We start from the raw sequence: 25441 nt of genomic DNA, 5'->3' as shown, positions 1-25441 counted from the left end.
GTAAGCTTGGTGGGAAACAAGGCTGGCTGGCGCTCCTTCGTTGTTGGAAACGGCGGGCAGAGGCTTGAGCGAGCATGGGCTTTTTTTCCCTCAGACGGAGCCATGGAGCCATGGAGCCCCCACCCCTGGCCATGCCTAACGTCATGTCACGTTGTGTGGACAGCATCAGACAGTCATGCAGCAGGAAAAGAAGTATTGGAAGGGCGGGGGTACGTCGGAAGGGGGCCGAAGCTGGGTCAAGGTGAAGAAGGTATGCCTGAGGTGGGCAGACAACAGATGCGATGCGATGCGACGGCAGCTACTCTACACCAGCCTCCCTGCCGCTGCGAGGGCAATAGTTGTTGGATGCAGAAGCAGCAATTCCACGCCAAAGGGACAGCTTATTTTCAGTCGGCTTGGCTCCCTCTTGGCCTATTTCTCTCCCAGCAGACACCATGCGAGTACTTGGTTAGCCAACTGACGGACGCTGCAGCGAGGGATTATTTTTAGGCCGTGCTGTGGTGAGCGGAGCGGCGGTGCGGAAAGGCGAGGTGGCGGCAGTGAACGCGCGGCCCAGGGGGAGACGCCAAGGGCAAGGCCAGCATCTCTCTTGCACGCCCACGCCCATGCCCACACCCACACCCACTCTCGTCCACATCCATGATGCACATGCGTCGTCGTCGATGAAGCGCCGATCCTGCACTCGTCGACGGCACGACGTCACCCTGCGAGGAAAAAAAATTGCTTCCCCATGCCCTTGCTGGGCTGGGTCGGGGCGACGTTGTTGAGCCGGGAAGAGCACTGGCGGTTGCGCAACGAGCTGAGCCCATGCCTCTTCGAGATTTATGCAGCGCCCGCTACAGTGCTCTGATAGCTGGGCGCGGTGTGATTTGTGGCGGCCTGGATCCTGCCAATGGCCCAACACCACCACCAGCGTGCAAGGGGGCGTTGGTGACGAGAATCAGCAGCAGCAGCAACAGCTATGTACAACAAGACGAGCTGCTGCTACTTATTGTATATGCTATATATGTGATATGTGCGCAATCATTCGTGTCATCAGCATCCACAAGGCGGCGGCGGCGGGCTTTGCATCTGGGCGGCCTCGCGTTCCGCCGGCGCACTAGCCGATCTTTTCGCCGCTCCAGAATTCGGTGCAAGGCAGGTGCAGTGCAGGTGCTTGCCCCTTGCGAACTAGCGTACTAGCCTCCGCAAGCAGCAAGGGAAAGGGAAAAGGGTCGCTCCTGCTCTGCTCTCCTCAGCCCGCCGTCTCTCCTCCAACGCCTCCAGAGCGCTGCCACTCCTCCAGTCTCTGCCTCCCACCTACAGCCAGGACAGTCACTCGTTTCACTCTCCGCTGCCGTCTCAGCTGCATCACACATCTCCTCCCCCATTCCCTCTGCTTGCTGCTCGCCCGGCCGAGTATCTGTCCGACTCGTAGTTGCAGCATCCAGGAGCAACAACACCGACAATAACAACACCACCACTAGTGCCACTGCCACTGCCACCCGCCACAGCACACCCCCTCCTTCCGCACTGCATCGCCTCGCCTCAGATGCGATAGGCACCTTCACGCGCTCCACAGCACATTCACACATCGATCCTTCGCAATGGCGTCGCGATTCAACCCAGGCAAGCTGTTCATCCGAACGCGCTTCAACTACGAAAAGCTCCCTGGCCAGGACAGCCAGGGCTCCTCTCCCCTGCCCCTCTTCAGCACAAAGTCATGGGGCAAGAAGTATAACCAGCCCGCCTGGGCCAGCCGCATTCAGCGGCCCCGTCTGTCTTTTGCGCGTCTCATTACCCTCGCCGTCACTGTAATACTCGTCTTCTCCATGATTGGCACCGGTGTCTACAGGAGACACCGCTGGCACGCTCAGCCCCACAAGGGCGATGAGCGCAAGCAATATCACTGGGAACACTATCCTCGGTAAGCACCGTCGTCTTCCTAATCCTCGAGCTGCCTGCTGACCTTTTAGTCTCAATGGCTTCTTCAACGGCGTTCGCACTCTCGTCCCCTTTGGCGACTGGGTGTCCGAACAGGACTACGTCAAGTACTCACAAAGCCCAAATCCCGAGGATAATGTCAAGCCAAAGTGGCCACACATGTCCAAGGAAAACAAGGAGCCGCCAATGGACCCTGTACCTTTTGACCCCTACAAGTTCGACTCGCCCCAGTACCTCAAGGACCATGACGAGGTCAAGACTTGCTACCTCGACGAGGAGGAGAAGGTCGACCTTCCCGACATTTACGCCTACCCAGGTATTCCCCAGAACATGACTGCTCCCTTCTTTGGCTCCTACGAGGAAATCGGTTTCGACGACAAGAAGTGCTTTGATCGCTTCGGCCGCTTCGGTCCCTACGGCTACTCCTACTCTCGCGACGAGGGCGGTCTTGAAATGGACGGCAAGTCTGAGAAGGCTGGCGCCGACAAGATCTGGAGCTGGGAGAAGAAGGTTGACTACCGCAAGGTCAACTGGGCCTCTGCCATGAAGCGCTGCCGTGAAAAGAACGCCCACCGTTTCAAGAACAACAAGACTGACGAATCTGCACCCGCAAAGAAGAAGGTGCCTCGCCACGCCTACGTTCTCCGCACCTGGACCGGCTACAAGTACAGCGACTACCAGATCCTCACCCTGCGAGCCATGATCAACGAGCTTGCCCTCAAGTCTGGAGGCGAGTACGATGTTCACTTCCTGCTCCATGTCAAGGACGACAGCCTGCCCATTTGGTCGTCTGAGGAGATTTACCAAAAGGTCATCGAGGACAACCTCCCCAAGGAGTTCTGGGGCATGGCTACCCTGTGGTCCGAGCAGCAGATGCGCATGTACTACCCTGAGCCATTCCCAAACAACGTCTACAACCACGCCAAGGCTCCTGTTCACTCTGTCTACCGAAGTGCCCACTTCGCCATGCAGTGGTTCGCTCAGGCCCGCCCAGAGTACGACTTTTACTGGAACTGGGAAATGGATCTCCGCCTGAGTGGTCACTACTACGAGTTCCACAACAAGATTGGCGAGTGGGCCAAGAAGCAGCCTCGCAAGGGCCTGTGGGAGCGCTCGTCTCGCTACTACATTCCCGAGCTCCACGGATCGTGGAAGAACTTCACCGAGATGGTCGAAGAGGAGCTCTACAACAGCGACGAGAAGCCAGTTTGGGGTCCTCCCAAGTTCCCCAACACTGGTATGCTTCCCAGCCCTCCAGAGGTCGAGCCACCCCACTCCTATCTCCAGGACAACTACGAATGGGGTGTTGGTGAAGAAGCCGACATCATCACTTTCAACCCCATCTTCGACCCTGCCAAGACCAACTGGGTGTTCCGCGACGACGTTACCGGCTACGATCTCGAGCTTCCAGAACCCCCGCGACGCTGCGCTATCATCACCGTCTCGCGTCTGTCAAAGCGCCTCTTGGACCTTATGCACCGCGAAACATACCTGATGAAGCACCACATGTTCCCCGAAATGTGGCCACCGACCGTTGCCTTCCACCACGGACTCAAGGCTGTCTATGCCGCACACCCCGTCTACTTTGACCACAACTGGCCTCTCGAGATTCTCGAGGGAACCTTCAACCGCCCTCCGAAGCCCACTGACAGCGTCTTTGGCTGGGGTGAGCACAACCAACTGGGCAACAGCTTCTACTACAACGCTGCTTTTTCGTCCGAGTGGTGGCGCAGGTGGCTCGGCTCGCGCGAAAACGACAAGGGCGGTGCGGCCGAGGAAGAGGCTGGCACAGGTCGGTTGTGTATGCGCAACACGCTCTTCCATCCTGTCAAATACGAAAAGGGTTCTGAGTGACTTCGCTTGCTTCGCAAATATACCCCTTTAATTGCTGGCTGTTGCGGACTCGCTATTTGTCGACTGGTTGTTCGGCTCCGCAAACGCGCCTGTTTATAGATTCTTGTTTACCTTTGGGTTCTGCATCGTCTAACGTTCACCATTGTGGCGTCTTACCATCGGGCGGCGTAATCCGGCGTTTTTTTTTTTCATCTTACTTTTTTCATCTTCATTTTCTTTGTCTCTCTCTTTCCCTAGGAATATTTGATTGTGCGCACAGTTTCCTTGGTCTCTCCGGCACCGCACACGAGCTCCGGAGTGTGTTATCTTCTCAGCGGTATACCTTTTATTTGGCACGAAAAGTCGCGGGAAGTGTAATCAGCCGACGAACCCGGCGTCCGCTCATTTGGCCAGCGTTTCGGGTTGGGCTATAAAAGAAGAGCCTGTTTTGGATTGTGGAACGGGCGGGTAGGGCAGTGGGGGATTTGGGAGTTTATTTGTCCGACGTTCAGTATGTTGATATGTGTAGATGATGGGAACTTGTACCCCGGGCTCTTTTTATTCCTACGGCGAACCCCACCCTAGGCTGGTCTCTGAACTGTGGTTGTACATTTATGAAAATGCAATACAAATAATCACATAATGTCCGAAAATGAGTTTTCTGTTTAGTTCCTCATTGTCTTGTGTATGGTTGGTATGCATTGTTCCAAGTATATGTTCGTGGGTAGTGAATGGTACATATCGCGGCAGCATGTAAGATGATTGTGCCATACAGCGTACTCAGGGTTTGGATGCAAGTCATCCGAAGGTCCGAAGCGCATGTGCCTGTCCGATTGGCGCTGTCAGCTTCATAATGTGCTTATCTGGATCGCTTCATGCCGTACGTCCCCACTTGATCGTGAGATCTTTACGCCTCCTCGGGTCCTTTCGAATTCCGTCAATGTCATATCTACATGTACATTCTCGGCTAGACATCCATCTACGTCTCTGCGAGGTGTTTGCTTGTCGTCAGGGGTGAGGGCCAGCACGTGCTCGTCCTACGCAAAAGCCTCCAACACTCGGGGTCGCAAGGTGGATTACGCATTACACCCGCACCTTGATTACCCTCAACTGACACGCGGCTGTCCCCGCACGTTGCTATCAGCGTTATTATTTTTTGTACTAAACAAGCATTGACGGGTTCTCCGATGGCACCAGCTCACAAGGCTTGACCACCGCTTGACCATGAAGAGTAAAGGCAGGCCGGGAATAGACGGGGGGGGTGACGACGCCTAGGCGCATCTTCGATCTGCGCGCCGTGTGTACTTGAGGGGATATGCACGCTCAACATGTGAGCACGCGATAACCTTCCCTCGACCCTCTCTCTCTCTGTTGTTGTTTCTTTTTATCGGACGAATACCCTTGCCGTACGCCACAGGCTTAGTCGTCCATGGTGCTTTCCGCTCTCTTGTTCGCACTATAGTCGCATCCGACATTCTCAACATTCTTATCCAGCCGTCCATCCCTAGGACAATGCGCCTCATACAAACAAGTCCGCAGTCACTATGAGGCTTCCACTCGAAACTCTTCTCCTAATTGTGCACCTCGTCCATGTCACAATTGCTGTGCCCGTGCCTGTTGCCCGCCGCAGCACATCGTTTCGCGCCCTCCGTGGCTTGACGCCACTGGTCAACTCCTTCTCCAACGGCCACACGTACAAACACGCACCTACAAAGTACTTTTACGAATCCACGTTCAATTCACACTACGATGGACGCTTTGCCTCCGCCGAGCTTCCCTTCCGGGAACGAGTATGGAATCTACGGCTGATGCTCAAAGCATACACCGAGACAATGGACCAGATCGGGATCCAAACATGGATCATGCACGGGTGTCTGCTCGGGTGGTGGTGGAACGGCGGCCTCATGCCTTGGGACAAAGACCTCGACTTCCTTGTCGAAGAAGAAGGCATGCAAGAGCTCGGCGAATGGTGGAACATGACCGTCCACCACTTCCCCGCCGCCTCCCTCGGTCTCGACGACGCCCACTCCGCCGAAAGCGACCACTGGGCTAGCGAGCGCCGTGCCACCCAAGATGACGAGCCCAACCCCGAAGAAGAAGAAGACGACGCCGCCCGCTCCAAGCGCCTAGCCTGGGAACAAGAAGTGCGTGAACACGGCAAGAAATACCTATTGGAAGTAAACCCAAACTACAGCAACAAATCCACCTCAGACAAATACAACCTCATCGACGCCCGCTGGATCGACACCTCGAACGGCCTCTACATCGACATCACCACCTTACACGTCGCCCCTCTCACCTCCGCCCAAGAATCCGACCTCAACAACGACGATGACGACCCATTCTCCCTCACCCCCTCCTTCACCATCCATCCCTCCGCCCACGAACCCGACCCATACGCCGAAGAAATCCAACTCTACGTCAAAGACACACACGCCTACCTCTCCTCGCAAATCTACCCTTTACGCACCTCGTACCTCGAAAAAGTAGCAATCAAAGTACCCTATGCGTACGAAGAAGTCCTCATAGAAGAATACGGGGCAGAGGCGCTGACGGAGAGGTGGTATAATGGGTATGCGTTTGACAAGGAGAAAGGGCAGTGGGTCGAGCGCAATCCCAGTGTGGAGGAGGCGAGGTATTTTCGGGCCAAGTCGGGGAGGTCGACGGGGAGGAGTGCGGGGACGGGGCGCATTGGGCATGGGTGGAGGGGAGAAGGGAGTTTGGGGAATGCTTTGGAGGAAGGGGAGGGGCGGGGCGGGGGGTGAGCGTGGCTGAAAATGATGAGGTTGTTGTTGTTGTTGTATACATGAGGTAAACAAAAAGGTTGGATTCTTTTTAAAAAAAATGAGAGACGGAAGAAGGATTGGCACTGGATATATATATAGGGTAAGGGGGTTTCTCTCTCTCTCTCTCTCTCTCTCTCTCTCTTTTACGGTTTAGGTATTCACATATGACATAGAAAGCCAAAGCGGCAATTTGGTATTTTAATCAAGTTTTTTTTTCATTTCTTTTCTTTGCCTTCGGAGAAAATAAAAAAGGGGTGTGTCCTGCGTCCAGAAAAAGTTTTGATCGAAAACAGTTATTTAAACATCAAGATAATATGAGTTAGAATCAAAACTTGTTTTTTTTTGGTAGGGGAGAGGGGGATTCAAATGCCTTGCCGCTAGATTATCCACAACTGCATCGCTATATACACACACACACACACACAGACACAGACAAAAAAAAACGTAAACACGGCAAACAAGCGAAATGGGAGAGAACCGTCCCCCAGAGAAAAAGAACGCCATCGCCATGCTAAAATCTCCACGTAATACCCAAACTTTTTTTTTAACCAACCCAAACCATCCAGATACCAAACATCATTTTTCAGGGAAACACAAAGAGAAAACCCCCACTCACCACCCCTTCTACATCCTCCTCCCTCTATCCTCGTCCTCGTCCTCATCCTCCACCCAGCCATTCACACCACCATACCCAGTCCCCTCCCCCCGGGGCACGCCACGCGCAGCCCTAGGAATCAAACTCTCGCTGGCCTCCCTCGCCTCATGCTCGACACTCTGCCTCTTGATCGCGCTACTCTTCCTCCCCACATACGCCACGAGGGCAATCCCGACAACTAGGGCAAGGCTAAGCAACAAGACATTTACGGGGACAGGATCGTTGTTGAAAACCTTGTGAGTTGCAGCGTCGAGGGCGGATTGGGAAAAGTTGAGGAGGCCGGCGAGACAAATGATGAGGCCGTATACTTTGCCGAAAGTGGCGAAGCCGAAGACTTTTGCCGAGTAATCGCTGGTGGGTTTTTTTATGTTAGTTTTCTTTTTTTCTCTTCTTCTTCTTCCTCTTCTTCTTCTTCTTGTTATAACGCATGTGGAAGAATCCTTTTAGGGGTAAAACAGAAAGGGGGGAGCGGAACTTACGAAACAGCAGTGTAGTACAATGGGCGATATAGTACGAATAAAACTACGTTGGCATATGCAGCCCATACCTGAGGCAAAACTCCCAATACACCGATTGTCGTGGCGATGGTAACTAGCAGGCTCAGCGTGAAGACTGTACTGGTATTGTCGAGCAGCAAGCCGATAAAGGGCACGGAGAGGACGCCGCCGACGGGGAGTGCGACGTCGAAGAAGTTATTAATGGCCACGGCTTGCGGGTAGGAATGGAAGAGATATGTGTATTGCGAGCGGATGGTGGCGACAAAATAGTTTATACGCGTCATTTGGAGGACGGTGAAGAGGGTGATGAGGATGAACCAGGGGGTGCGGATTTGCTGGGAGGCAGTTAAGCCATGGAGGGCGCCCCAGACACCTGAGATGTTCTTTTTCTTTTCTTCAGCCTTAGCTTGGTCGAGGCCGTTCTTTGTGCCGAGTAAGGATGTGATTTCGCTGACGATGCTGTCGCGGTGGGCGCGGCGGGCGTCGCGGAGAGATTGCACTGTGGCGGCGTCTTCGATGTCGTCGTCCGAGTCGTGTAGGATGCTTGTTTCGTCGACGGTGGTGACGAGCTCGCCAACGGTTTTGTAGGAGACCGAGGGCATGAAGAGGAGGTGGACGGTGAGGATGAAGGCCGGGACAATGAGGTAGAGGAGGAAGAAGGATTTTATGGAAAAGGCGCAGTGGCTGCTTTGGTAGATGAGGCGGTAGACGAGAAAGACGGCGCTTGAGGTGTCGAAGGCGCCCGTGAGGAGGGCGAGGATCAGCCCGGAGTACTGCGGGAAGGTGTTGCTGAGCTGGAAGGACGAGATGAAGGTGAAGGGCCCGCCGAGCGCGAGGAAGAGGTAGCCGGGGATATAGGCATCGAAGGGGAGTTCGGCGGCGAAGGCGAAGAGCAGGGCGCCGATGGTGATGGATATCGCACCTGTTATACCGCATACTCGTGGTCCGTAGCGATCCAGAATCGTGCCAACGGGCAGCGCAACAACGTTCGTCGACACAGCCGCGATCGTGAACATGAGATTGAGCCTCAGCTCCTGCTCGTAGCACACTCGAACATCGTTATCCAGCTCTTCCTTGCTACAGTAATCTCTGTAGACTCCTTCTTCGAGCAACACGGGCTTGATGGCGGCATACCCGAACACGACGCCTGCAGCGAAGAGACAGTATATGACGGCGAAGAATACTTGTACTACACGGGGGTGTCAGCTTTGAGTATGTCTCACAGCGCGCGCGTCCCTGCATGTCGACGTACATAGTCTTTTCCATTGCGGCACTTCGAACGCGCCGATGGTGGGCTCTTCGCCGGCTTGCTCAGTCCATGTGCCGACGGGGTTGAAGCTCATCTTGCGATGCCGCGAGTCGGGGCTGGCTTCTCGACTCCATGGCTCATGCTCCTCTATCGACGTTACGCGCTGGGAGAGCGACATGGTGGTGGTGTTGATGCGATTTTATTCTCCCTCTCTTGACAAGAAGACCGTTGTAGCTTCTCTTCTTTGGTCTTTACCAGTATCTTCTGGCTACGCGTTCCCCGAATCGCAGTTTTTTTTTTCGTAGCTGGCACGGAACAAGATCCCGAGAAACTATGTAGCAGGTAGGAATGACGTTTGCATAAACCCCCGATCCCCTTGAGCCCTGAAACTTTAAAGGCAAAAAAAAAATAAAAATAAATCGGGCCAACCGCAGCAGTGGATTTCGGGGTCGAAGATCCCCTTCAATTGGATCAGATAGTAAAGATGGGAAGGGAGAAAAAAGAAAAGAAAATCTCCTGTAATACGCAAGAGTCCCTTCAAAAGGCGAAAAAGGGAAAATCAGGGTTCTAATATATGCAGGTAACACAGACACGAGTGTCAGAAAGCGGGGGATGCGGAGCAAAGCGAGCATGCAGCCGGCAGTACGCGTGCTGTCATTGTTCCTGGGCGTTTGAGTCGCGCGTGACCATGTTTCGCGGGTGCTCTTCACACGGATCGCCCATTAATGCAGTAAGTAAATAAGCCACGTGCTACCAAGCCCATCTTGTACGTAAAATGATGCGTTCACCATACATTTGATCGGTGTGTCTATTCTTCAGCTTGAAGGTTTGTATGTAGCTTCAATGTTGCTATTGATTGTGGTAATGATAGAGGTTCCGCAGAGGATGGAGAGCTCCATCACTAACCCTTGTTGGTGGAGCTGCGGATAACCAATGGCGATGCGAGTCTGCCGCGGACAAGGGGAGCTTTGGTAACTGTGCAGGACGGGATGGCGTCAAATTGTGCGCTTCTTCACCATCGCTGGACGCCGATGCGCGATGGACTTGGCCATCGGATAACTGCCGAGATAATGGTCATTGCATTTTTTCGCGACGAGTGTGCAAAGATTTTTTTCATTGACTTGTGAAGGAACGGTCTGGATGCTTTTAATGTCTTGTTTGGGAAATCGTTCTTGCCAAGATTTCATGGTTCACTCCACGTCTTGCTGGGGTGTGAGCTTTCAGCCGTCTAGGGCTCCGGATGCCAATCGAGTTGAAGAATTCGAGAGAGTGCTGTGAAACTGAATATCGTTGGTGATCTATCCAGAAGAATTGAAAGGTTGACTGACCTTGTTTGTATGTATACGATCATGATTATTTACAAGACATAACTACTTAGTGTGTTGGGAAACAATTTAATCAAGAAACAATAAATGTAAAACAACACCACACACACAGACAGCTAAAGGCCGAGAAACATCTTCATTTCTTTCATTCTCTTCGTATCTAATATCATTTCAACCATTGGATACACAATGCCAAGCTTATGCCAAAGCATCATTCAACATTCAAGTCAGCAAAGCCCGTGTTTCGAAAAAAGAAAGGGAAAGAAATACACCTTCATCTCTTCGTCTTTTCATCCATGCGCACTCGTCAGGGATATATATGCAGGTATCAACTTGTAAAAGTAAAGAGAAAAAGAAGAGCAACCTTTAAAGAAAAGGCGCCCGAAAAAGAGGGTTTTAAAAAAAAAGTACAAGGAAAAAAGAACCAAGAAAGAGGTATACCCATATTCCTAAGAGTCCCAGTCAGCACTTCCTCGCCCAAAACACCAGGTCATGTGCATTCCGTGCATGCTCCCATCCGGCCATCTCTTTCCCTAGCAACAACCCGAAGAAGAAGAAGAAGAAGAAGAAGAGAAGAAAAAAACGCCTACAAAACAGCAACGCTAGCGTACGTGACCAAAGATATACATGATTACCCTTCCTTCCTCTTATACCATGCCAAATCCACCTACTCATCGCGGTAAAACTTCTTAAAAATCAAATGCAGGAACAAATTGACATTGACCCGCGCAATACCTTCAGCACCGCCCTTGCCAGCCTCACCACCAAAGAGATTCATAAACTGGTGATTGTCGAATTGAGCTTGTAGCAGGCCATCAAGCGGCACCTCTGCAAACGCACCAGGAATCATCATGGACCCTTGCGAACCCTGGATCTCAAAGATACCCGTTTGGTTGCTGGAGATGGTAATGTCCAGACGATCCCATTGGCGCTCGTGGTAGCCTGACCAGGAAATGAGAATACCCTTTTCGGCAAGATTGCGCGCAGAGTACTTGAACGACCCAAAGCGATACTCGCGACCACTGTTCTTAAGCTCACGTTGGTGATTGTATTGGCGGGTGAAAGGGAGCAAGAACTTCTTCTTGCCCTTCTTGGATTGCAGCGTGATCATGGCTTGTTCAATGTAATCGTTGTACGATTTTAATTGAGATTCCAGGAAGTGTGCCTTCTCGTCGAGAGCGGCTAGAGTAGTGCGTACGCCTTCCAGTTCCTTAGCACGTTGAATACGCCTTCGGTGCTTGGTGCGAATGTCGACTGCAATGGCGTTGAGGAGATCCTGGTAGTTGTTGGTGTGGGAAATGCGGCCTGCGCGTTGAAGTTGCACCATGTTCTCCAGGCAGTATTGTTTGAGCGTGGTGTAGTCGAGATCGAGCACAGAGTTTGCGCTCATATCTGTCGTGTAAGTAGAAGCAGCTGAAGAGCGCACCACGTTGTTTTGTCGTCGCGAGCGGTCTTTCCGCTGAGCAATAATTTCTTCACTAACAAGAGCATCCCATCGGTCCTCGTCCTCAGGCGTAACAGGCTTGCACATGATCTCCGTAAGGTTGGCGCCAGTCTGAACGCGAATGATATAGAGGACATATCGCTTTGTTTCCATGAAGAGAGACTTGATTGCAGATTCGGGGTCTAGATTGGTCAGCAAGCATCTTCACATCAGGCCCGGGATTCTTACCTTCTTGTTCATGATATTTGGGGTTGAGAGTGAGAGTAATTTCACTAGCGCTGACATGCAACAATTCATTCTCGTTGTTCTTCGCGCTACCGAGCTCACGGACAACCTCGCGAAGTGGATCGTCTTGTGCAGGGCAGAGATTTTGAAGGTCGTCAATGACGAGATTGTGAATGGCAAACACGTCGGCAAGCTTAATGTAGAGTGTGGGTTTGGTTCTTGCGAAGAGGTCGTTGAACTCATCAATCTCGAACTGAGCTTCGGCAGGGCGGACATTGATCATGTTCGACCAAATGTCCTGCAGGCGGTCAATAGCTTCAGTAATGTAGCTGTTGAGTGGTTGGAGATAGAGATCATCACCGCCGAATAACTTGCCGACTGCGATCTGACCGAGCACTTTGTTAACTGCGCCAAGGTTCCGGTTCATCAGAGGCGACAAGCCACGGTCAACCACGCCCCAGTGCTGAGGTTGCAGCAAAGCAGGTTGGATATAGCTTTTCCAGACCCAGTGACCAGTGATCTGGAGGAGTTGCTCTTGCGGTTCGTAGGGGAACTTGAGGTGAAGTTCCTCGAACATTTGTTGCGCAATGAATCGTACACCATAAGGCATGCGATGAAGAACTTCCTCAAACATGGTGAAGTACTGGTCGGCAACATCTCGGAGGTCTTGAAGGTTGTGAATGAAGGTTCCACGAGTCTCAGGGTCTTTCAAAGCTACATCTCGCGAGACGTTCGGGTCACGATGGCTTCGCTGACCGGTACGGAGCTCTTCGTTGTTAATTGCCGAGCGGTAGATTTGCATGGGGTCGCTCTCCAGGTCCAGATGCTCATTCTCGATAATGTTCTCGCGAATGACGGAGCCCAAAACATCCTTCAGGAATTTACGGTCACGAGGCGATCGGACATAGTTGGCGAAGAGTTTGGCCCAGAAAAAGTTGCCGCGAATAAAGTCGTGCAATGAACCACAGCTCTCAATCTCCTCTTTCAACGATCGGGTCAAGAGCTTCAGTAACCAGTATTCCTCCCTACGCTTCTGGGCCAGCCCAAAGAGACTCATGGTAAGCTGTTCGATGCGCTTAGTATCACCCTCGGGAAGGTTCTGTTCACGCAGGCGCCTGAAAAGCCTGGCCATGTACTGGGGTTGGGTCTGCAAAATGAAGAACAGCTCTTGGTACTGCTCAAGCTTCCGGCGGGAGTTTTTGTTCAGGGCCTTGAGATCGAAGGGGTCTTTGGACGAGATGTCTTTGCTGCTAAGAAGAGTTCCGACATTGCCTCCATAATGCTTCTGATGCTTGACAACCTCATCCAGAGTGATCTTGTTCTTCACGAGCAGGGCAATCTTAATGTCGAGTTGATCAACATACTGCTCGGCGAGCTCGTTTTGTCGCACATGCTGGACGACCGTCTTTCGCAGACGCTCGAATTCTGATACATTGTTAGCAATACTTCATCAGAACGTACATGCCATGACTTACCAATCTCTTCGTCAAAGTCAATGTCGTTGTCGTTGAGAAGGTGCACAAAGTTCTTGACAGTTGAAACTGGTGGGTTGGTTCCGCTTGTCAAGCTCTTGTACGCCTCACCCTGCTGGCGACCACGGATAAAGCTCTGCACTTTGATGACTTTTTCCATGTTCTCCCTGTAGAATTGCTGCTTCTCTTGGAATCTTCGTCGGATCAACATGCCACGAGCTATGTTCTGCAGGTCAATGATGGCTTCTTCATGCTCTTCCGCTTGACCAAGCTGCAGGCCAATTTGCATGCGTGCCAGCATGCCACGAGCTACAGCCTGAAGATCAACAATCTCGGGTTCCTGAGCGTTGAGCTCACAAAGCGTCTCATATGTTCTTTGACGCTGCATGAAACCACGGCAGGCAGATTGTAGATCGAGAATAGTGGGTTCCTGTGCCTGGAGTTCTCCAAGGTCAGAAAAGTGTCTTTGTCGCGCAAGGAAACCGCGAATGTGAGACTGAAAAGACAGAACATTGTTTTCTTGATCTTGAAATTGTGCAAGCATGTTGGCAATTTCGGAACGCATCTTTCCTGCTCGCGCCATAGATTGCAGATCGGTGATTTGAGGCTCTTCTGCATGAAGGGCTTCTTGGATCTGCTTGACAGAATTTCTCGCAACATTGGCACGAACGCGAGACTGAAGACCAGACCACTCGACTTTGGTGCTTACCAGGTTCTCCTGTACGGCAGCATTCTTGTTTCTGGCGAGGAGGCCTCGCATGGCAGACTGTAGAAGGGTAATTGTAGATTCCTGTTGGCGAAGACCTTCCTGATCAGTGCGCATTGATTGGCGGAGAAGCATGGCTCGCGCAGCAGCTTGCAGCTGAGCAACTTGAGGTTCACTCTGCTGCAAGTCTGCCCACTGTTGGTCGACCTTTGCTCGGACAAGGGCACCGCGGATCATAGCTTGCACGTCGATCACAACCGGCTCAGTGTTTCGGGTTCGTTCGTATCGTTCGGCGACACGCTTACGTTCCAATGCTCCACGTATCGCTGCTTGGAACTCGCGTATGCCATGCTCGTGACGCTCGATCTTCGACTTTGTGTACTGAACTTGAGCCCTTGCCTTGCGTCCACGGAACAAGCTCTGTATCTTGAGCACTTGTGGAGCCTTGTCCTGCCAGTATTGCTCCTCGCCCTGTAATCTCGACCGGACTAGGAACCCTCTTGCGGCACTTTGCAAAGTCATGGCGAAACGGCGCATGTCCAACCGGTAGTTTGCGATTTGGCGGGCCCAATCAGCTCGGACACGGGCCTGGAGATCGACAATGAGGTGTTCCTGATCCCAGAGCTCTTGCATCAGCATGCCCAAACGTATCCGGACTAGGGCACCCCGGATCTGCGCCTGCAGATCTAGTATGATGTCTTCGTTCTCGGCCAGCTCGCGATCGATGCGTTCATCTTCTGACTCGACTGGTTCTGGTTCTGGTTCTGGCTCGACCTGGAAGTTTGCTTGCATGCCTGAGAAGTTGGGCATGCTAACACCAGACTTGTCTAGACCTTTTTGCGTTGCCTCAAGTTCGTGATCTTCAAACTGCAGTTTTCCAACCAAGTTACCAATGCGGAAATCGACTATGCCTTTGCGGAACAAGAGCCAGGAAAGGGCGTGTATGCAGTAGATGACTTTTGGGACATTCTTCTTTTCGTAGAGGTCAATGAGTTCAAAGCGAAACAGATCCGGCAGTTCAATCTCGGACAAGAACTTGAAGAAATGTGCGTAGTTGTTGGAATGTCGGTATTGGAGTTTGGGGTCCCGGAAAATGCGCAACGGTTGTCCCTTCACAGCCTGAACAATCTCTGCCAGTGTAACACCATCTCGAAGCGCTTCTTCCAGCTCTACTACTGGGGGCAGATCAGTCTCGATAATGTCCTCCATCCACTCTTTGGCTTCTCCTATATGACAAAGATATTCATATGCCTGCAAGAATTGACGCTGCTGGTCCATCCAGTTGCGGCTCGACCAGGTAGATGCCGACTTTTGTCGCGCCGAGTCTGTCCGCTGAAGCCTTCTCCGCCCATTGAGACCCACGACCTGCTGCTCGGGCGACTTGATAGCGAAGTCGTCATCGGTGGCGGTTTCTGCGAATTTAGACAGGGTACGGAGATGGCCTGTTGATGACTTTTGGAAGGTCTTGAGTTCTGGTCGTTCCAGGTGAAGAGACAGCGGCCGAGCAGAATGGTCACGAGTGGGTGCGCGGACAGAATCGTTTCGTGAGACGGCTAGCGAAAGCGGACGAGCCTTCTCGGTCGGGGAGACGGAGCTGTCAAATGGGGCATATATGTTCTCGACGCTTTGGGAACGCATGTGGCTGTTACTCCGTGTAGGGCTGGCTGTCGCAGGGCGCAGAAGCTTCTCGGGCGATGGCGGGTTTGAATAGATTGGCGGTCGTAGGATCTTCTCGGCAGACGATGGACTTATTGGTGTCGAGGGTCGCAATGGCTTCTCTGGGGACGGCGGGTTCGCAAAGGTTGCGTGTCTTGTCAGTTTCTCGGGCGAGGGCGGGTTTGCGGGGGGTTGCTGCAGCGGGCGCAGTGCCTTGCGCATACTCGAATACGTATCGCTGGGCTCGGCTTCTGGAGGTGTATAGTAGTCGTCTGTCCGCCGTGTCAAGAGTCCGGCGGCCTCGCTCATTCCGCGGCGGTGGCCAAAGGACGAATAGCCGGCCGAGGCATTGCTGGACTGTGTACTTGAGCGGCTGGGAGGGTGTTGATCTGAGCGGCTTGACGAGGCAGTCGAGGCGGTTGATGTCTGGCGGAGTGGGGAAGGCGCCGTGGACGGATGGCCCAGTCTGGTGCGCGGGGTCGTCAGGTAACTCATGGTGAGGACAGAGGGCGATGGTGCGACGGGGTGCGGGACAGCATATGTTGCACGGGATTCGAGGCAGGCTGGTCAATGTTGTTTGCAGCTGAGGCTCAAGAGGCCGTCATGGAGGCCCGGGTATTAGAAGAGATTGATGGTGGAGGCGAGTGCCGGACAAACGAAAAGAGCGCACACAGCCCAAAGGAAGCGGATTCAGCCCTGCGACCAGGCGCGCAAGTCGAGTCTGCACGGGCAACGAGGGTAAAGAAGGGCGGGAAATGGGGTATCGCAGGATGAAGACTCCGGCGTTGAGTCTGCAAATGGACGGGTGGTTGAGTCCAAGCTTTCGGGCCCATGTTTACTCGGGCTGCCATTGTGTGTTGTCGAGCCAACCGAGGCCAGCCGACCAGAATGCTTCTCGACCCGCCCGTCACGTCACCCCCCATTTCTCATCCCATCCCAACGGGGGGGTTCTGGCAAAGCAATGTGTTAGCGCTCGTCAGCCCTCGAGGCCCTGGCGACGCTGTGTCTCGATGCCTCATTTCGCCCAAGAGGCCAGCGTCTGTCACGCCTGTCACGTCTGCACAGAGGGCCGACACCGCTATTTGGACAGCGCCTCTTGCACGGGGAGCCAATGCGTCCCAGCGCACGTCGTCTAGCGTCACTTGCGACGGCTTGAGATAAATTCGCTCACGTCGCCATCTTCTCGCCCTTTTGGCCCAACTCGCTCCATCCTGGTCGCAGCCGGTCGCGCTGCCCTCGACGCCAACGATGCCTTTCTCCTGCGACGCGCCCGCCGACACGCTAAAAGGCGGGGTCACCTGAACCGCACTCGGCCTTGGCATTCGCGCCGACTGAAATTCTTTCCCCGCCGTCATTCTCACACTTTTTTTTTCTCTTGGGAAAGCTTGCAACTTTCCCCGGCCGCTGTCTTTGCTCAAAGAACCACGGTCTGTTTTCCTTCAGTGATACCCCAGCAGCTCTTGTCTATTCCTCGACAAGCTTTTTTCTTTTATTTTTCACGTCATGCCCATCTCAAACGGCGACGCCATGACCAACACCGCCGTCGACGCCCTGGACCACACCAAGGCGCTTGAGATCCTCAAGAACGAGTACCCTGAGCACGATGGCATTGATGTCAAGACGCTCATTGACTCCAAGAAGAACGGCGGTCTGACCTACAATGACTTCCTCATGCTTCCCGGCTACATTGGTGCGTTTGCCTCGCAATTTTGCCATCTCCTGCCTACCCTGCCTACTGGAAACTTTTTTTTTGGCACTCTGGCCATGTAATCGCAGCATCCTAACAGGGCCACAGGCTTCCCCGCGGCTGAGGTTGCCCTTGATACCCCAATCACGAAGCGCATTTCCCTGAAGACCCCCTTTGTCTCTTCCCCCATGGACACGGTCACCGAGCACAACATGGCGATCCACATTGCGCTCCTCGGAGGTCTTGGTGTCATCCACCACAACTGCTCCCAGGAGGACCAAGCCGAGATGGTGCGCAAGGTCAAGCGCTTTGAGAACGGCTTCATCTTGGACCCTGTTGTTATTTCGCCCACCACTACCGTTGGACAGGCAAAGGCCCTCAAGGAGAAGTGGGGATTCGGTGGCTTCCCCGTCACTGGTAAGTCGAGCGCACTCCTTCTATCCCCTTGCATCGTGATGATTACCTTTTCAATTTTTAACTTTCGTTCATCCGCAACGATTCCGTCGTGCTGTGGAGAAAATATCCCTGAAATGCTACAAATCTGCCATTTTTTTTCTTTTCAGATCTTGCAATGCGCAATTGCTAACAATGGCTGCAGAGAATGGAACCCTGCGCTCCAAGCTTGTTGGTATTATCACACCCCGCGACATCCAGTTCCATGACAAGCTCGACGACCCCGTCACTGCGGTCATGTCGACCGACCTCGTTACTGCCCGCCACGGCGTCGAGCTCAAGGAGGCCAACGACATCCTCAACAAATCCAAGAAGGGCAAGCTTCCCATTGTCGATGAGAACTTCAACCTCATCGCGCTGCTGTCGCGCTCCGACTTGATGAAGAACCTCAACTTCCCCCTTGCCTCTAAGCTCCCCCACTCCAAGCAGTTGATCGCTGCCGCTGCCATTGGTACTCGCCCAGAGGACAAGATTCGTCTGCAGAAGCTTGTAGACGCTGGTCTCGACATTGTCATCCTTGACAGCAGCCAGGGTAACAGCATGTACCAGATCGAGATGATCAAGTACGTCAAGCAGACCTACCCTCAGCTTGATGTCATTGGCGGCAACGTCGTCACCCGCGAACAAGCCGCTGCGCTCATCGCCGCCGGCGCCGACGGTCTGCGCATTGGTATGGGCAGTGGAAGCGCCTGCATTACCCAGGAAGTCATGGCTGTTGGAAGGCCCCAAGCCACTTCCGTCTTCAACGTCACGTCTTTTGCCCGACGATTCGGCGTGCCCTGCATTGCTGATGGTGGTATCCAGAATGTTGGACACATTGTCAAGGGTCTTGCCATGGGCGCATCCACTGTTATGATGGGTGGTCTTCTCGCCGGTACCACCGAGTCCCCCGGAGAGTACTTTGTCAGCCGCGACGGTCAGCTCGTCAAGGCCTACCGTGGTATGGGCAGTATCGCTGCTATGGAGGACAAGAAGGCCGGAGGCGGTGCTCAAGACTCCAAGGCTAGCAACGCCGGTACTGCGCGCTACTTCTCCGAGGGTGACCGTGTTTTGGTCGCTCAGGGTGTCTCTGGATCTGTCCAGGATCGTGGCTCCATCACCAAGTTCGTTCCCTACCTCATGGCTGGTGTCCAGCACTCTCTGCAAGACATTGGTGTCAAGAGCCTTACGGAGCTCCACGAGGGTGTTTCAAACGGAACCGTCAGGTTCGAATTGCGAACTGCCAGCGCGCAGGCTGAGGGTAACGTCCATGGACTGCACAGCTTCGACAAGAAGCTATACTCTTAGGCGATCAAGGGACAAAAGTGATTCAATGCATTGGGTGGGCGTTAAGTGGGTGGCTGTCAGGCTATAGGATTCTCTCATTATTAGACACGCGATATGCAAAGATGACTGATGGTTAAATGTTATTGGAGCAACGGATAGGCCAAAAAGCAATGATACCACGAACTCTATTCATTTTCAACGTACAAACTTTATCTTTAGCTGGGAGAGGGTGATGCTGCCGCAAATTTCCCCACAACATCTTGACCCGCGTCCCTCACCGCGCTAGGCTTAACCTCGGCATCTTCCCGTGTCATACCACCTACACCTCACATATGTTGGCCACGCCCTCTCTTTGCTAGATATGCTCAAGATAAACCCAATCTCACTCAAGAGTCAAGCTCAACTCTCACAGTTGCACTTTCAGAATTCGATACGTCCAGCTGTTTGCTCATTCTCAACTCTTCGACTGCAGCAACGCGTACGGCCCTTGCTTGCGTTGCCAACGAGCTTACCTCTTCACCAACGAGGGATATTTATACTCCAGAAGTGCAAAATGTCCACAAATCCAGACCATCAGTTGCCCAAGAAACCGGTCAAGACGCCTGTTGTCCCCAGGCCAAGCGCAAGGTAGGCCGTACACGAAATTGCATTTATCGGCAACGAGCCGAATTTGTTACACAACACATGCTAAAAATATCCAGCGTACTCTTGATATCTCCAACAAATCAAATTTTGCTCCTCCATCGCGTATCCAAGGCTTCTACATTTGCTTCTGCACATGTATTTCCTGGTGGCGCAGTCTCAAAGACCCATGATGGCAAGATACCTGATCCAGACCATCCCGACAGGCATCGAGACGGACCGGCATATCGCATGGCAGCCATCCGCGAGACATTTGAAGAATGCGGTATCGTGCTAGCCAAGAGCAAGAAAACCGGTAAATTATTCACAGAAATCAGCGACGAGGAAAGAGAGCAAGGTAGAAAAGCCGTTCACAATGGCGAAATTAAGTTTGGAGACTTGTTGGAAAAATGGGGAGCCGTACCCGACACTGAATCACTGATCCCTTTTACCCGCTGGGTTACGCCACAGGTAACGCCCGAGAGCCTTCCCAAGCGCTTTACTACACAAATGTATATTTACCTCTTACCTCTTGGCTCCGCATCACCAACCAAGCATGCTGCTCCCAAGGGCACACCGCCCGCTTCGGGTCTGGAAGAAGAAGCCGAAATCATCATCCCGAAACCCAGGCACGACGGCGGCATCGAACACACCGCAGCACGCTTCCTGCCGCCAAACAAATGGATTGATCTTGCTCGGCAAAATAGAATCATCTTGTTCCCGCCCCAATTCTTCCTTACGCTCATGCTGTCTCTGTATCTAGCTGCGACGGTGACTTCGCCTTCTTCACCTACCCCTTCGCTATCTGAACTCCAGACCGAACGCGACAGGCTCCTGGATTTCCTACAGAAGCCGCGTTTCTACAATGGTCAGCCTGAGGTTCCGTTTGCTGAAGCTTGTATCTCGCCTATCGTCCTTGGCAAAGGTGAGTACGGAGAGAGCGAGCAGGATGGTATCGGCGGTGTGGATAAGAGCACAGCTGTGCTTGTTTTGGATCGGCCAGGCAAAGAAGTGGAAGAGCAAGGGCAGGATAGGAGGGGCATTAGGGAGTGGGTTATTACTGCGAAGTTCAAGAAGGAGGGGCCGAGGGATGTGGATGTTAGGAGGAGGGAGGAGATTCTTGGGGGTGAGGTTAAGGGGAAGTTGTAGGTGTAAGATTCTGTTAGAAAGAGATTAGTTGGGTTCGTCTGCTGTAAGTCCGTTAGGGCAGAATTACAACTTTGTCGATAATGCGAAAGAATGCGGTGCTTTAGTCAGTGACATGCAAGGCACGATCCTTCGTCTTACTGTGGCGTCTCTGTACCTCGTTCCCCCCGCATTGCTGATCTTCGTACATGCATGTCACTTCTTCCCGGCTTGGTGCGCCTGCTCGGCATATTGCATGCCGAGTTGTATATAGTATCCTGGGACGTATATACAATTGGAGTCGCGAAACTCCGTGACTGAACCGCCAAGAACCTACAGATCCAGCCCGAGCACAATGGAAATGCCAAAACTGATATGGACAATTATTACACTATTACTATTCGCATTGGAAGTTCTAGCAGCAGCATGTTGGCGAGACACCATCTGCACAGGACCAACTGAAGCCGCATTCCCTGGTCCGTTACCCTTTCCCTTTTCGACCCCCCAACATACTCACTTGCTCCAAATATTTTCTAACATACCATACAAGGGCCCTGGGACCAATCCATCTACGCACCTCGCAACCGCACCGTGCGTCCCCGCTCCGTCTTCACGCTTCGCGACCGACGTCCCGCCAGCTACCCGCGCACCGCCACTCTCCGGGGCAACGGCACAACCGTCGTGTTCGACTTTGGCTACGAAGTCGGCGGCATCGCAACACTTACTTACACCAGCAACGGCACAGGCACCATCGGCATCGCCTTCTCCGAAGCACTGAACTGGGTCGGCTACACCTCCGACTCTTCCAACGGGAAATTCTCTCCTGGAGGAGGAGATGGAGCACTGTATTTCAACATATCAACCACGGGACCGGGGTCGTATACGATGCCGGATGAGGTTCTGAGAGGCGGATTTAAATACATGACTGTGTTACTACTCACAGATACGGGGACGCATGTAGTATTGACTGATGCGCAGCTGGAATTGAGTTTCCAGCCTACGCGGTCGAATTTACGCGCGTATCAGGGGTATTTTTTACTGCGATGACGCGTGATTGAATGCGATTTGGTATGGCGGTGCGTATACGCTGCAGACGAATGCTGTGTCGCCGAATACTGGGCGGTGGGTGCCTATGCTGGAGAAGGGGTGGGCGAATAACGGGACGTTGGGGCCTGGGTCGAGTATTTTGGTTGATGGGGCGAAGAGGGATCAGGCGGTTTGGCCGGGGGATATGGGGATTGCGGTGCCGTCTACGTTTGTGAGTACGGGGGATAGGAGAGTGTGAGGAATGCATTGCAGGTGATGTTTGATTACCAGAATGCTGATGGGTCGTTACCGGAATCTGGACCTCCACTCTTGCAGCAGAAGAGCGATACGTACCATATGTGGACGCTGGTCGGGACGTACAACTACATGCTGTACACGGAGGACGCAGACTTTGTTCTGAAGAATTGGCCCAAATACCTCAAAGCCATTGACTACATCTACGCCAAAGTAGACTCGTCGGGCCTCCTAATTCAAACCGGCACCCGCGACTGGGGCCGCTGGAGTACCGGCTTCAACAACACAGCCGCAAACATCCTCCTCTTCCACACCCTCCAAACCAGTGCCCTCCTCGCAACTTGGCTCAACGACACTACCTCCCTAGCCTCCACATGGCGCACCCGCGCCACATCCCTCCAGTCCGCCCTCCTAACCCACTCTTTCGACCCCTCCCACGGCGCCTTCCGCGACAATGCCACAAACACTTCTCTCTACCCGCAAGACGCCAACAGCCTCGCCCTCCTCTTCTCCCTCATCCCACCCACCTTCCCAACCGCATCTTCCATCTCCGCCGCCCTAACCCAAAACTGGACCCCCCTCGGCGCCCAACCCCCCGAACTCCCAGGTAACATCTCCCCCCTTCATCTCGGGTTTCGAAATCCAAGCACACTTTAGATCCGGGTGCGCAGACCGCGGTCTCGACCTCATACGACGGAGTTGGGGCTGGTACGCTAAGCACCTCAACGGTACGTACAGTAGCACCGTCATCGATGGGGTATAGAGTCGATGGAACGTTTGGGTAATAGGGCTGAGAAGGGGGTATGAAAACGATGCGAGTTATGTGAGTCATAGTCATGGTTGGAGTGCTGGACCGACGAGCGCGATGACGGAGTGGGTGGCTGGGATGAGGGTTACGGAGCCGAGGGGGAGGAGGTGGGAGGTTCAGCCGGGGTTTGGGGATTTGAAGAGGGCGGAGGCGGGATTTAGGACGGGGTCGGGTAAGTTTAGGGTGGGGTGGGAGAGGGGAGAAGGGGGTTATAGTTTAGTGATTGAGACGCCGGTGGGGACGAGGGGATGGGTGAGGTTGCCGGTTGAGGGGGAGGGTGGAGAGGTGGTAGTAGTTGATGAGGTGATTTTGGGTAAGGAGGAGTACGTGGTTGAGCATGGGCAGGCGGTGTTTGAGTTGGTGGATGGGAAGTATAGTATTCGTGTTTCGAACTAGAATTTGGGGTATGGAAAGTGTGGTGAAATGTTAGCATATTTTATTGACTTTTGCGTTGAGCATACTAAACTAGCATGTCTTAGGATCCGGTAATAGTACACAAACTGTAAAATTGTTGTAACCAAGGACGGCTCGTATGGCTTTCCATTCCAGCAAAGGTGTAGATATTCTACGTCACCGATTTGAATCTGGTATATCATGTCGCTTTATCCAAATGAAATAATACTACTCATCTCTCCATGAATATACACAAAACGTACACCATACTTAAACCTCCTCTCTCCCCCACCTTACACATCCTCACAACCTCCCCTCACTCCTCGCCAATCTTATAAACATACTTAACCGCACTCGCCTTACCCTCCTTCAAATTCCTCAATCCCGTCTCCACACCCGCCAACCCCCCCGGCACAACCTCAAACGGATGCCCCTTAAACCACCCTTCCTGCAAACCCCTCGCCATCCACCTAAACATGACATGTGCGAAATCCGCATCCTGAGCATGCGCCGAGCCCACCATCGTCATCGTCAGCGTCACAGTCTCCGGTATACCCTCCTTCTCCTTGGCCGGCAGCACGAGCGCAATCGCGCCAGAAGGGTCAAGCACCTTTGCGATGTTATTATAAGAGCCGTGTTCGGACACGGCGTCGAAAGCGTAGTGTAGTTTTTCTCCTTGGAGCGCATCTCGGATCCCGTTTACGACGGCGTCGTCGCCGCTGCGGTAATCGATGATTGTGTCGCCTTTGGAGCGGTCCAGTAGCGTTTCCACGTATGATGTTCCGCGGCCTGCGACGGCGATGATGGGGTGGATATTTGCTTTGTGGGCGATTTTGATGGCGAAGGCGCCGACGGCACTGGCGCCGCTGTAGACGACTAGGGGTAGTTTTTTGCCGTCGGGCACGGGTGTCCAGGGGTCGGGGAGTCCGAGTCGCACTTGGAGGCCAATTGCGGATGTCATGGCGGCGAGGGGAATGGTGGCTGCTTCTTCAAAGGAGACGGACTTGGGGATGTGGAACGTCGTGTGTTGCCAGCCTACCGCGTACTCTGCGAAGCTGCCTCCAGGAGTCATCATTTCGTGGAAGGAAGCGACACGGTCTCCTGGCTTGAACTCGTAGACTTCGGACCCGACGCTGTGCACGTAGCCGGCGATATCGTCGCCTGTGTTGGCATCATTTTGCATGCCGAGTTCGGGGAGTTTCCTGTTTGTTGGTGCTTGTGTTAGATTGGAATGATATGTTTGAGATTGAGGAGATTCATGGGGACGTCGTGAATGATGAAGAAAGAAAGAAAACAACAGCAAACGTACCAGTCTTTAGGGTTAGTTCCGCTCACTATAACTTTGATAACGACTTGCTTGGGACCCGGCTGTGGAATCTCAACATCCTTGATCACAACCACCGTGCCTTTAGAAACCTGGGCTTCCTTCATTTTTCTTTTCTGGTCTAGGTTGATTCCTCTTCTTTCTTCCAAACAACGCAACAGATTCCAAGCTAGAAAAGATCCAAATTCTTAACTATTTCAAGAAAGATGTAGGTGAATCTTATGTCAATTATATCGATAACGTTAAGGATCAGTCATCCGGCCAGATCAGTCATCCGGCCACCCCACCCAACTTGACCCAACGCTCTACACTACAATAGTTATAACGCGACAATAACGCTCTCTATCGCCTTAAAGGCAAGATAGACTTTATCTTATATCTTAATTAATTTAAAGATATTAAATTAAGAGCTAATATAAAGCTATAAAGCTATTTAATATCTTCTATTTAATACTTTATAACTGCCTTTAAGATAGCTAGCCTTAAGCTCTTACTAACGCTAAGAAGAGAAAGCTATTACTTACTAAAGAGTAATCTCTTATATAGTAGATTCTAGACCTTAACTAACGTAGTTTTCTACCTTATATTATTAACGTATAATAAATAGTAGACGCTCTACTTACTATACGTAGCTAAGATCTATCTCTATAATCTATTAGTAAGAAGTAGGTATTACGCTTTATCTAGAACTAGCTAGAGCTTTAGATAAAGT

At 52.6% G+C, this 25441-nt stretch overlaps 8 protein-coding genes across 8 annotated transcripts; 5 read left to right on the top strand and 3 right to left on the bottom strand.

Moving 5' to 3' along the window:
* Window positions 1–1586: 1586 nt before the first annotated feature.
* On the top strand, window positions 1587–3777 carry COCMIDRAFT_810 (uncharacterized protein; the record flags this gene model as incomplete). Its single annotated transcript, XM_007684624.1, has 2 exons — window positions 1587–1906; window positions 1956–3777. The coding sequence occupies 2 exons, from the start codon at window positions 1587–1589 to the stop codon at window positions 3775–3777; spliced, it is 2142 nt and encodes a 713-aa protein (XP_007682814.1).
* Window positions 3778–5300: 1523 nt separating this feature from the next.
* On the top strand, window positions 5301–6521 carry COCMIDRAFT_81584 (uncharacterized protein; the record flags this gene model as incomplete). Its single annotated transcript, XM_007684749.1, has 1 exon — window positions 5301–6521. The coding sequence occupies one exon, from the start codon at window positions 5301–5303 to the stop codon at window positions 6519–6521; it is 1221 nt and encodes a 406-aa protein (XP_007682939.1).
* Window positions 6522–7166: 645 nt separating this feature from the next.
* COCMIDRAFT_81630 (uncharacterized protein) lies at window positions 7167–9121 on the bottom strand (the record flags this gene model as incomplete). The annotated part of the gene is made up of 3 exons (XM_007684748.1): window positions 7167–7548; window positions 7677–8883; window positions 8947–9121. The coding sequence occupies 3 exons, from the start codon at window positions 9119–9121 to the stop codon at window positions 7167–7169; spliced, it is 1764 nt and encodes a 587-aa protein (XP_007682938.1).
* A 1814-nt stretch (window positions 9122–10935) lies between these two features.
* COCMIDRAFT_81503 (uncharacterized protein) lies at window positions 10936–16266 on the bottom strand (the record flags this gene model as incomplete). Its single annotated transcript, XM_007684747.1, has 3 exons — window positions 10936–11894; window positions 11941–13362; window positions 13413–16266. 3 exons carry the CDS (start codon window positions 16264–16266, stop codon window positions 10936–10938), a joined length of 5235 nt encoding a protein of 1744 aa, XP_007682937.1.
* A 1008-nt stretch (window positions 16267–17274) lies between these two features.
* Window positions 17275–19198, top strand: COCMIDRAFT_21964 (uncharacterized protein; the record flags this gene model as incomplete). Its single annotated transcript, XM_007684648.1, has 3 exons — window positions 17275–17461; window positions 17567–17875; window positions 18057–19198. 3 exons carry the CDS (start codon window positions 17275–17277, stop codon window positions 19196–19198), a joined length of 1638 nt encoding a protein of 545 aa, XP_007682838.1.
* Window positions 19199–19730: 532 nt separating this feature from the next.
* Window positions 19731–20947, top strand: COCMIDRAFT_21963 (uncharacterized protein; the record flags this gene model as incomplete). Its single annotated transcript, XM_007684647.1, has 2 exons — window positions 19731–19804; window positions 19879–20947. The coding sequence occupies 2 exons, from the start codon at window positions 19731–19733 to the stop codon at window positions 20945–20947; spliced, it is 1143 nt and encodes a 380-aa protein (XP_007682837.1).
* Window positions 20948–21278: 331 nt separating this feature from the next.
* On the top strand, window positions 21279–23518 carry COCMIDRAFT_32172 (glycoside hydrolase family 78 protein; the record flags this gene model as incomplete). The annotated part of the gene is made up of 7 exons (XM_007684673.1): window positions 21279–21399; window positions 21474–21883; window positions 22017–22166; window positions 22199–22811; window positions 22852–22932; window positions 22993–23276; window positions 23492–23518. 7 exons carry the CDS (start codon window positions 21279–21281, stop codon window positions 23516–23518), a joined length of 1686 nt encoding a protein of 561 aa, XP_007682863.1.
* Window positions 23519–23721: 203 nt separating this feature from the next.
* COCMIDRAFT_802 (uncharacterized protein) lies at window positions 23722–24836 on the bottom strand (the record flags this gene model as incomplete). Its single annotated transcript, XM_007684623.1, has 2 exons — window positions 23722–24607; window positions 24715–24836. The coding sequence occupies 2 exons, from the start codon at window positions 24834–24836 to the stop codon at window positions 23722–23724; spliced, it is 1008 nt and encodes a 335-aa protein (XP_007682813.1).
* Window positions 24837–25441: the final 605 nt, after the last annotated feature.

Source organism: Bipolaris oryzae (assembly GCF_000523455.1).
Source record: "Bipolaris oryzae ATCC 44560 unplaced genomic scaffold scaffold_4, whole genome shotgun sequence".
In the NCBI taxonomy this organism is placed as follows: Eukaryota; Fungi; Ascomycota; class Dothideomycetes; order Pleosporales; family Pleosporaceae; genus Bipolaris; species Bipolaris oryzae.
This window is presented reverse-complemented; position numbering and strand designations above follow the sequence as displayed.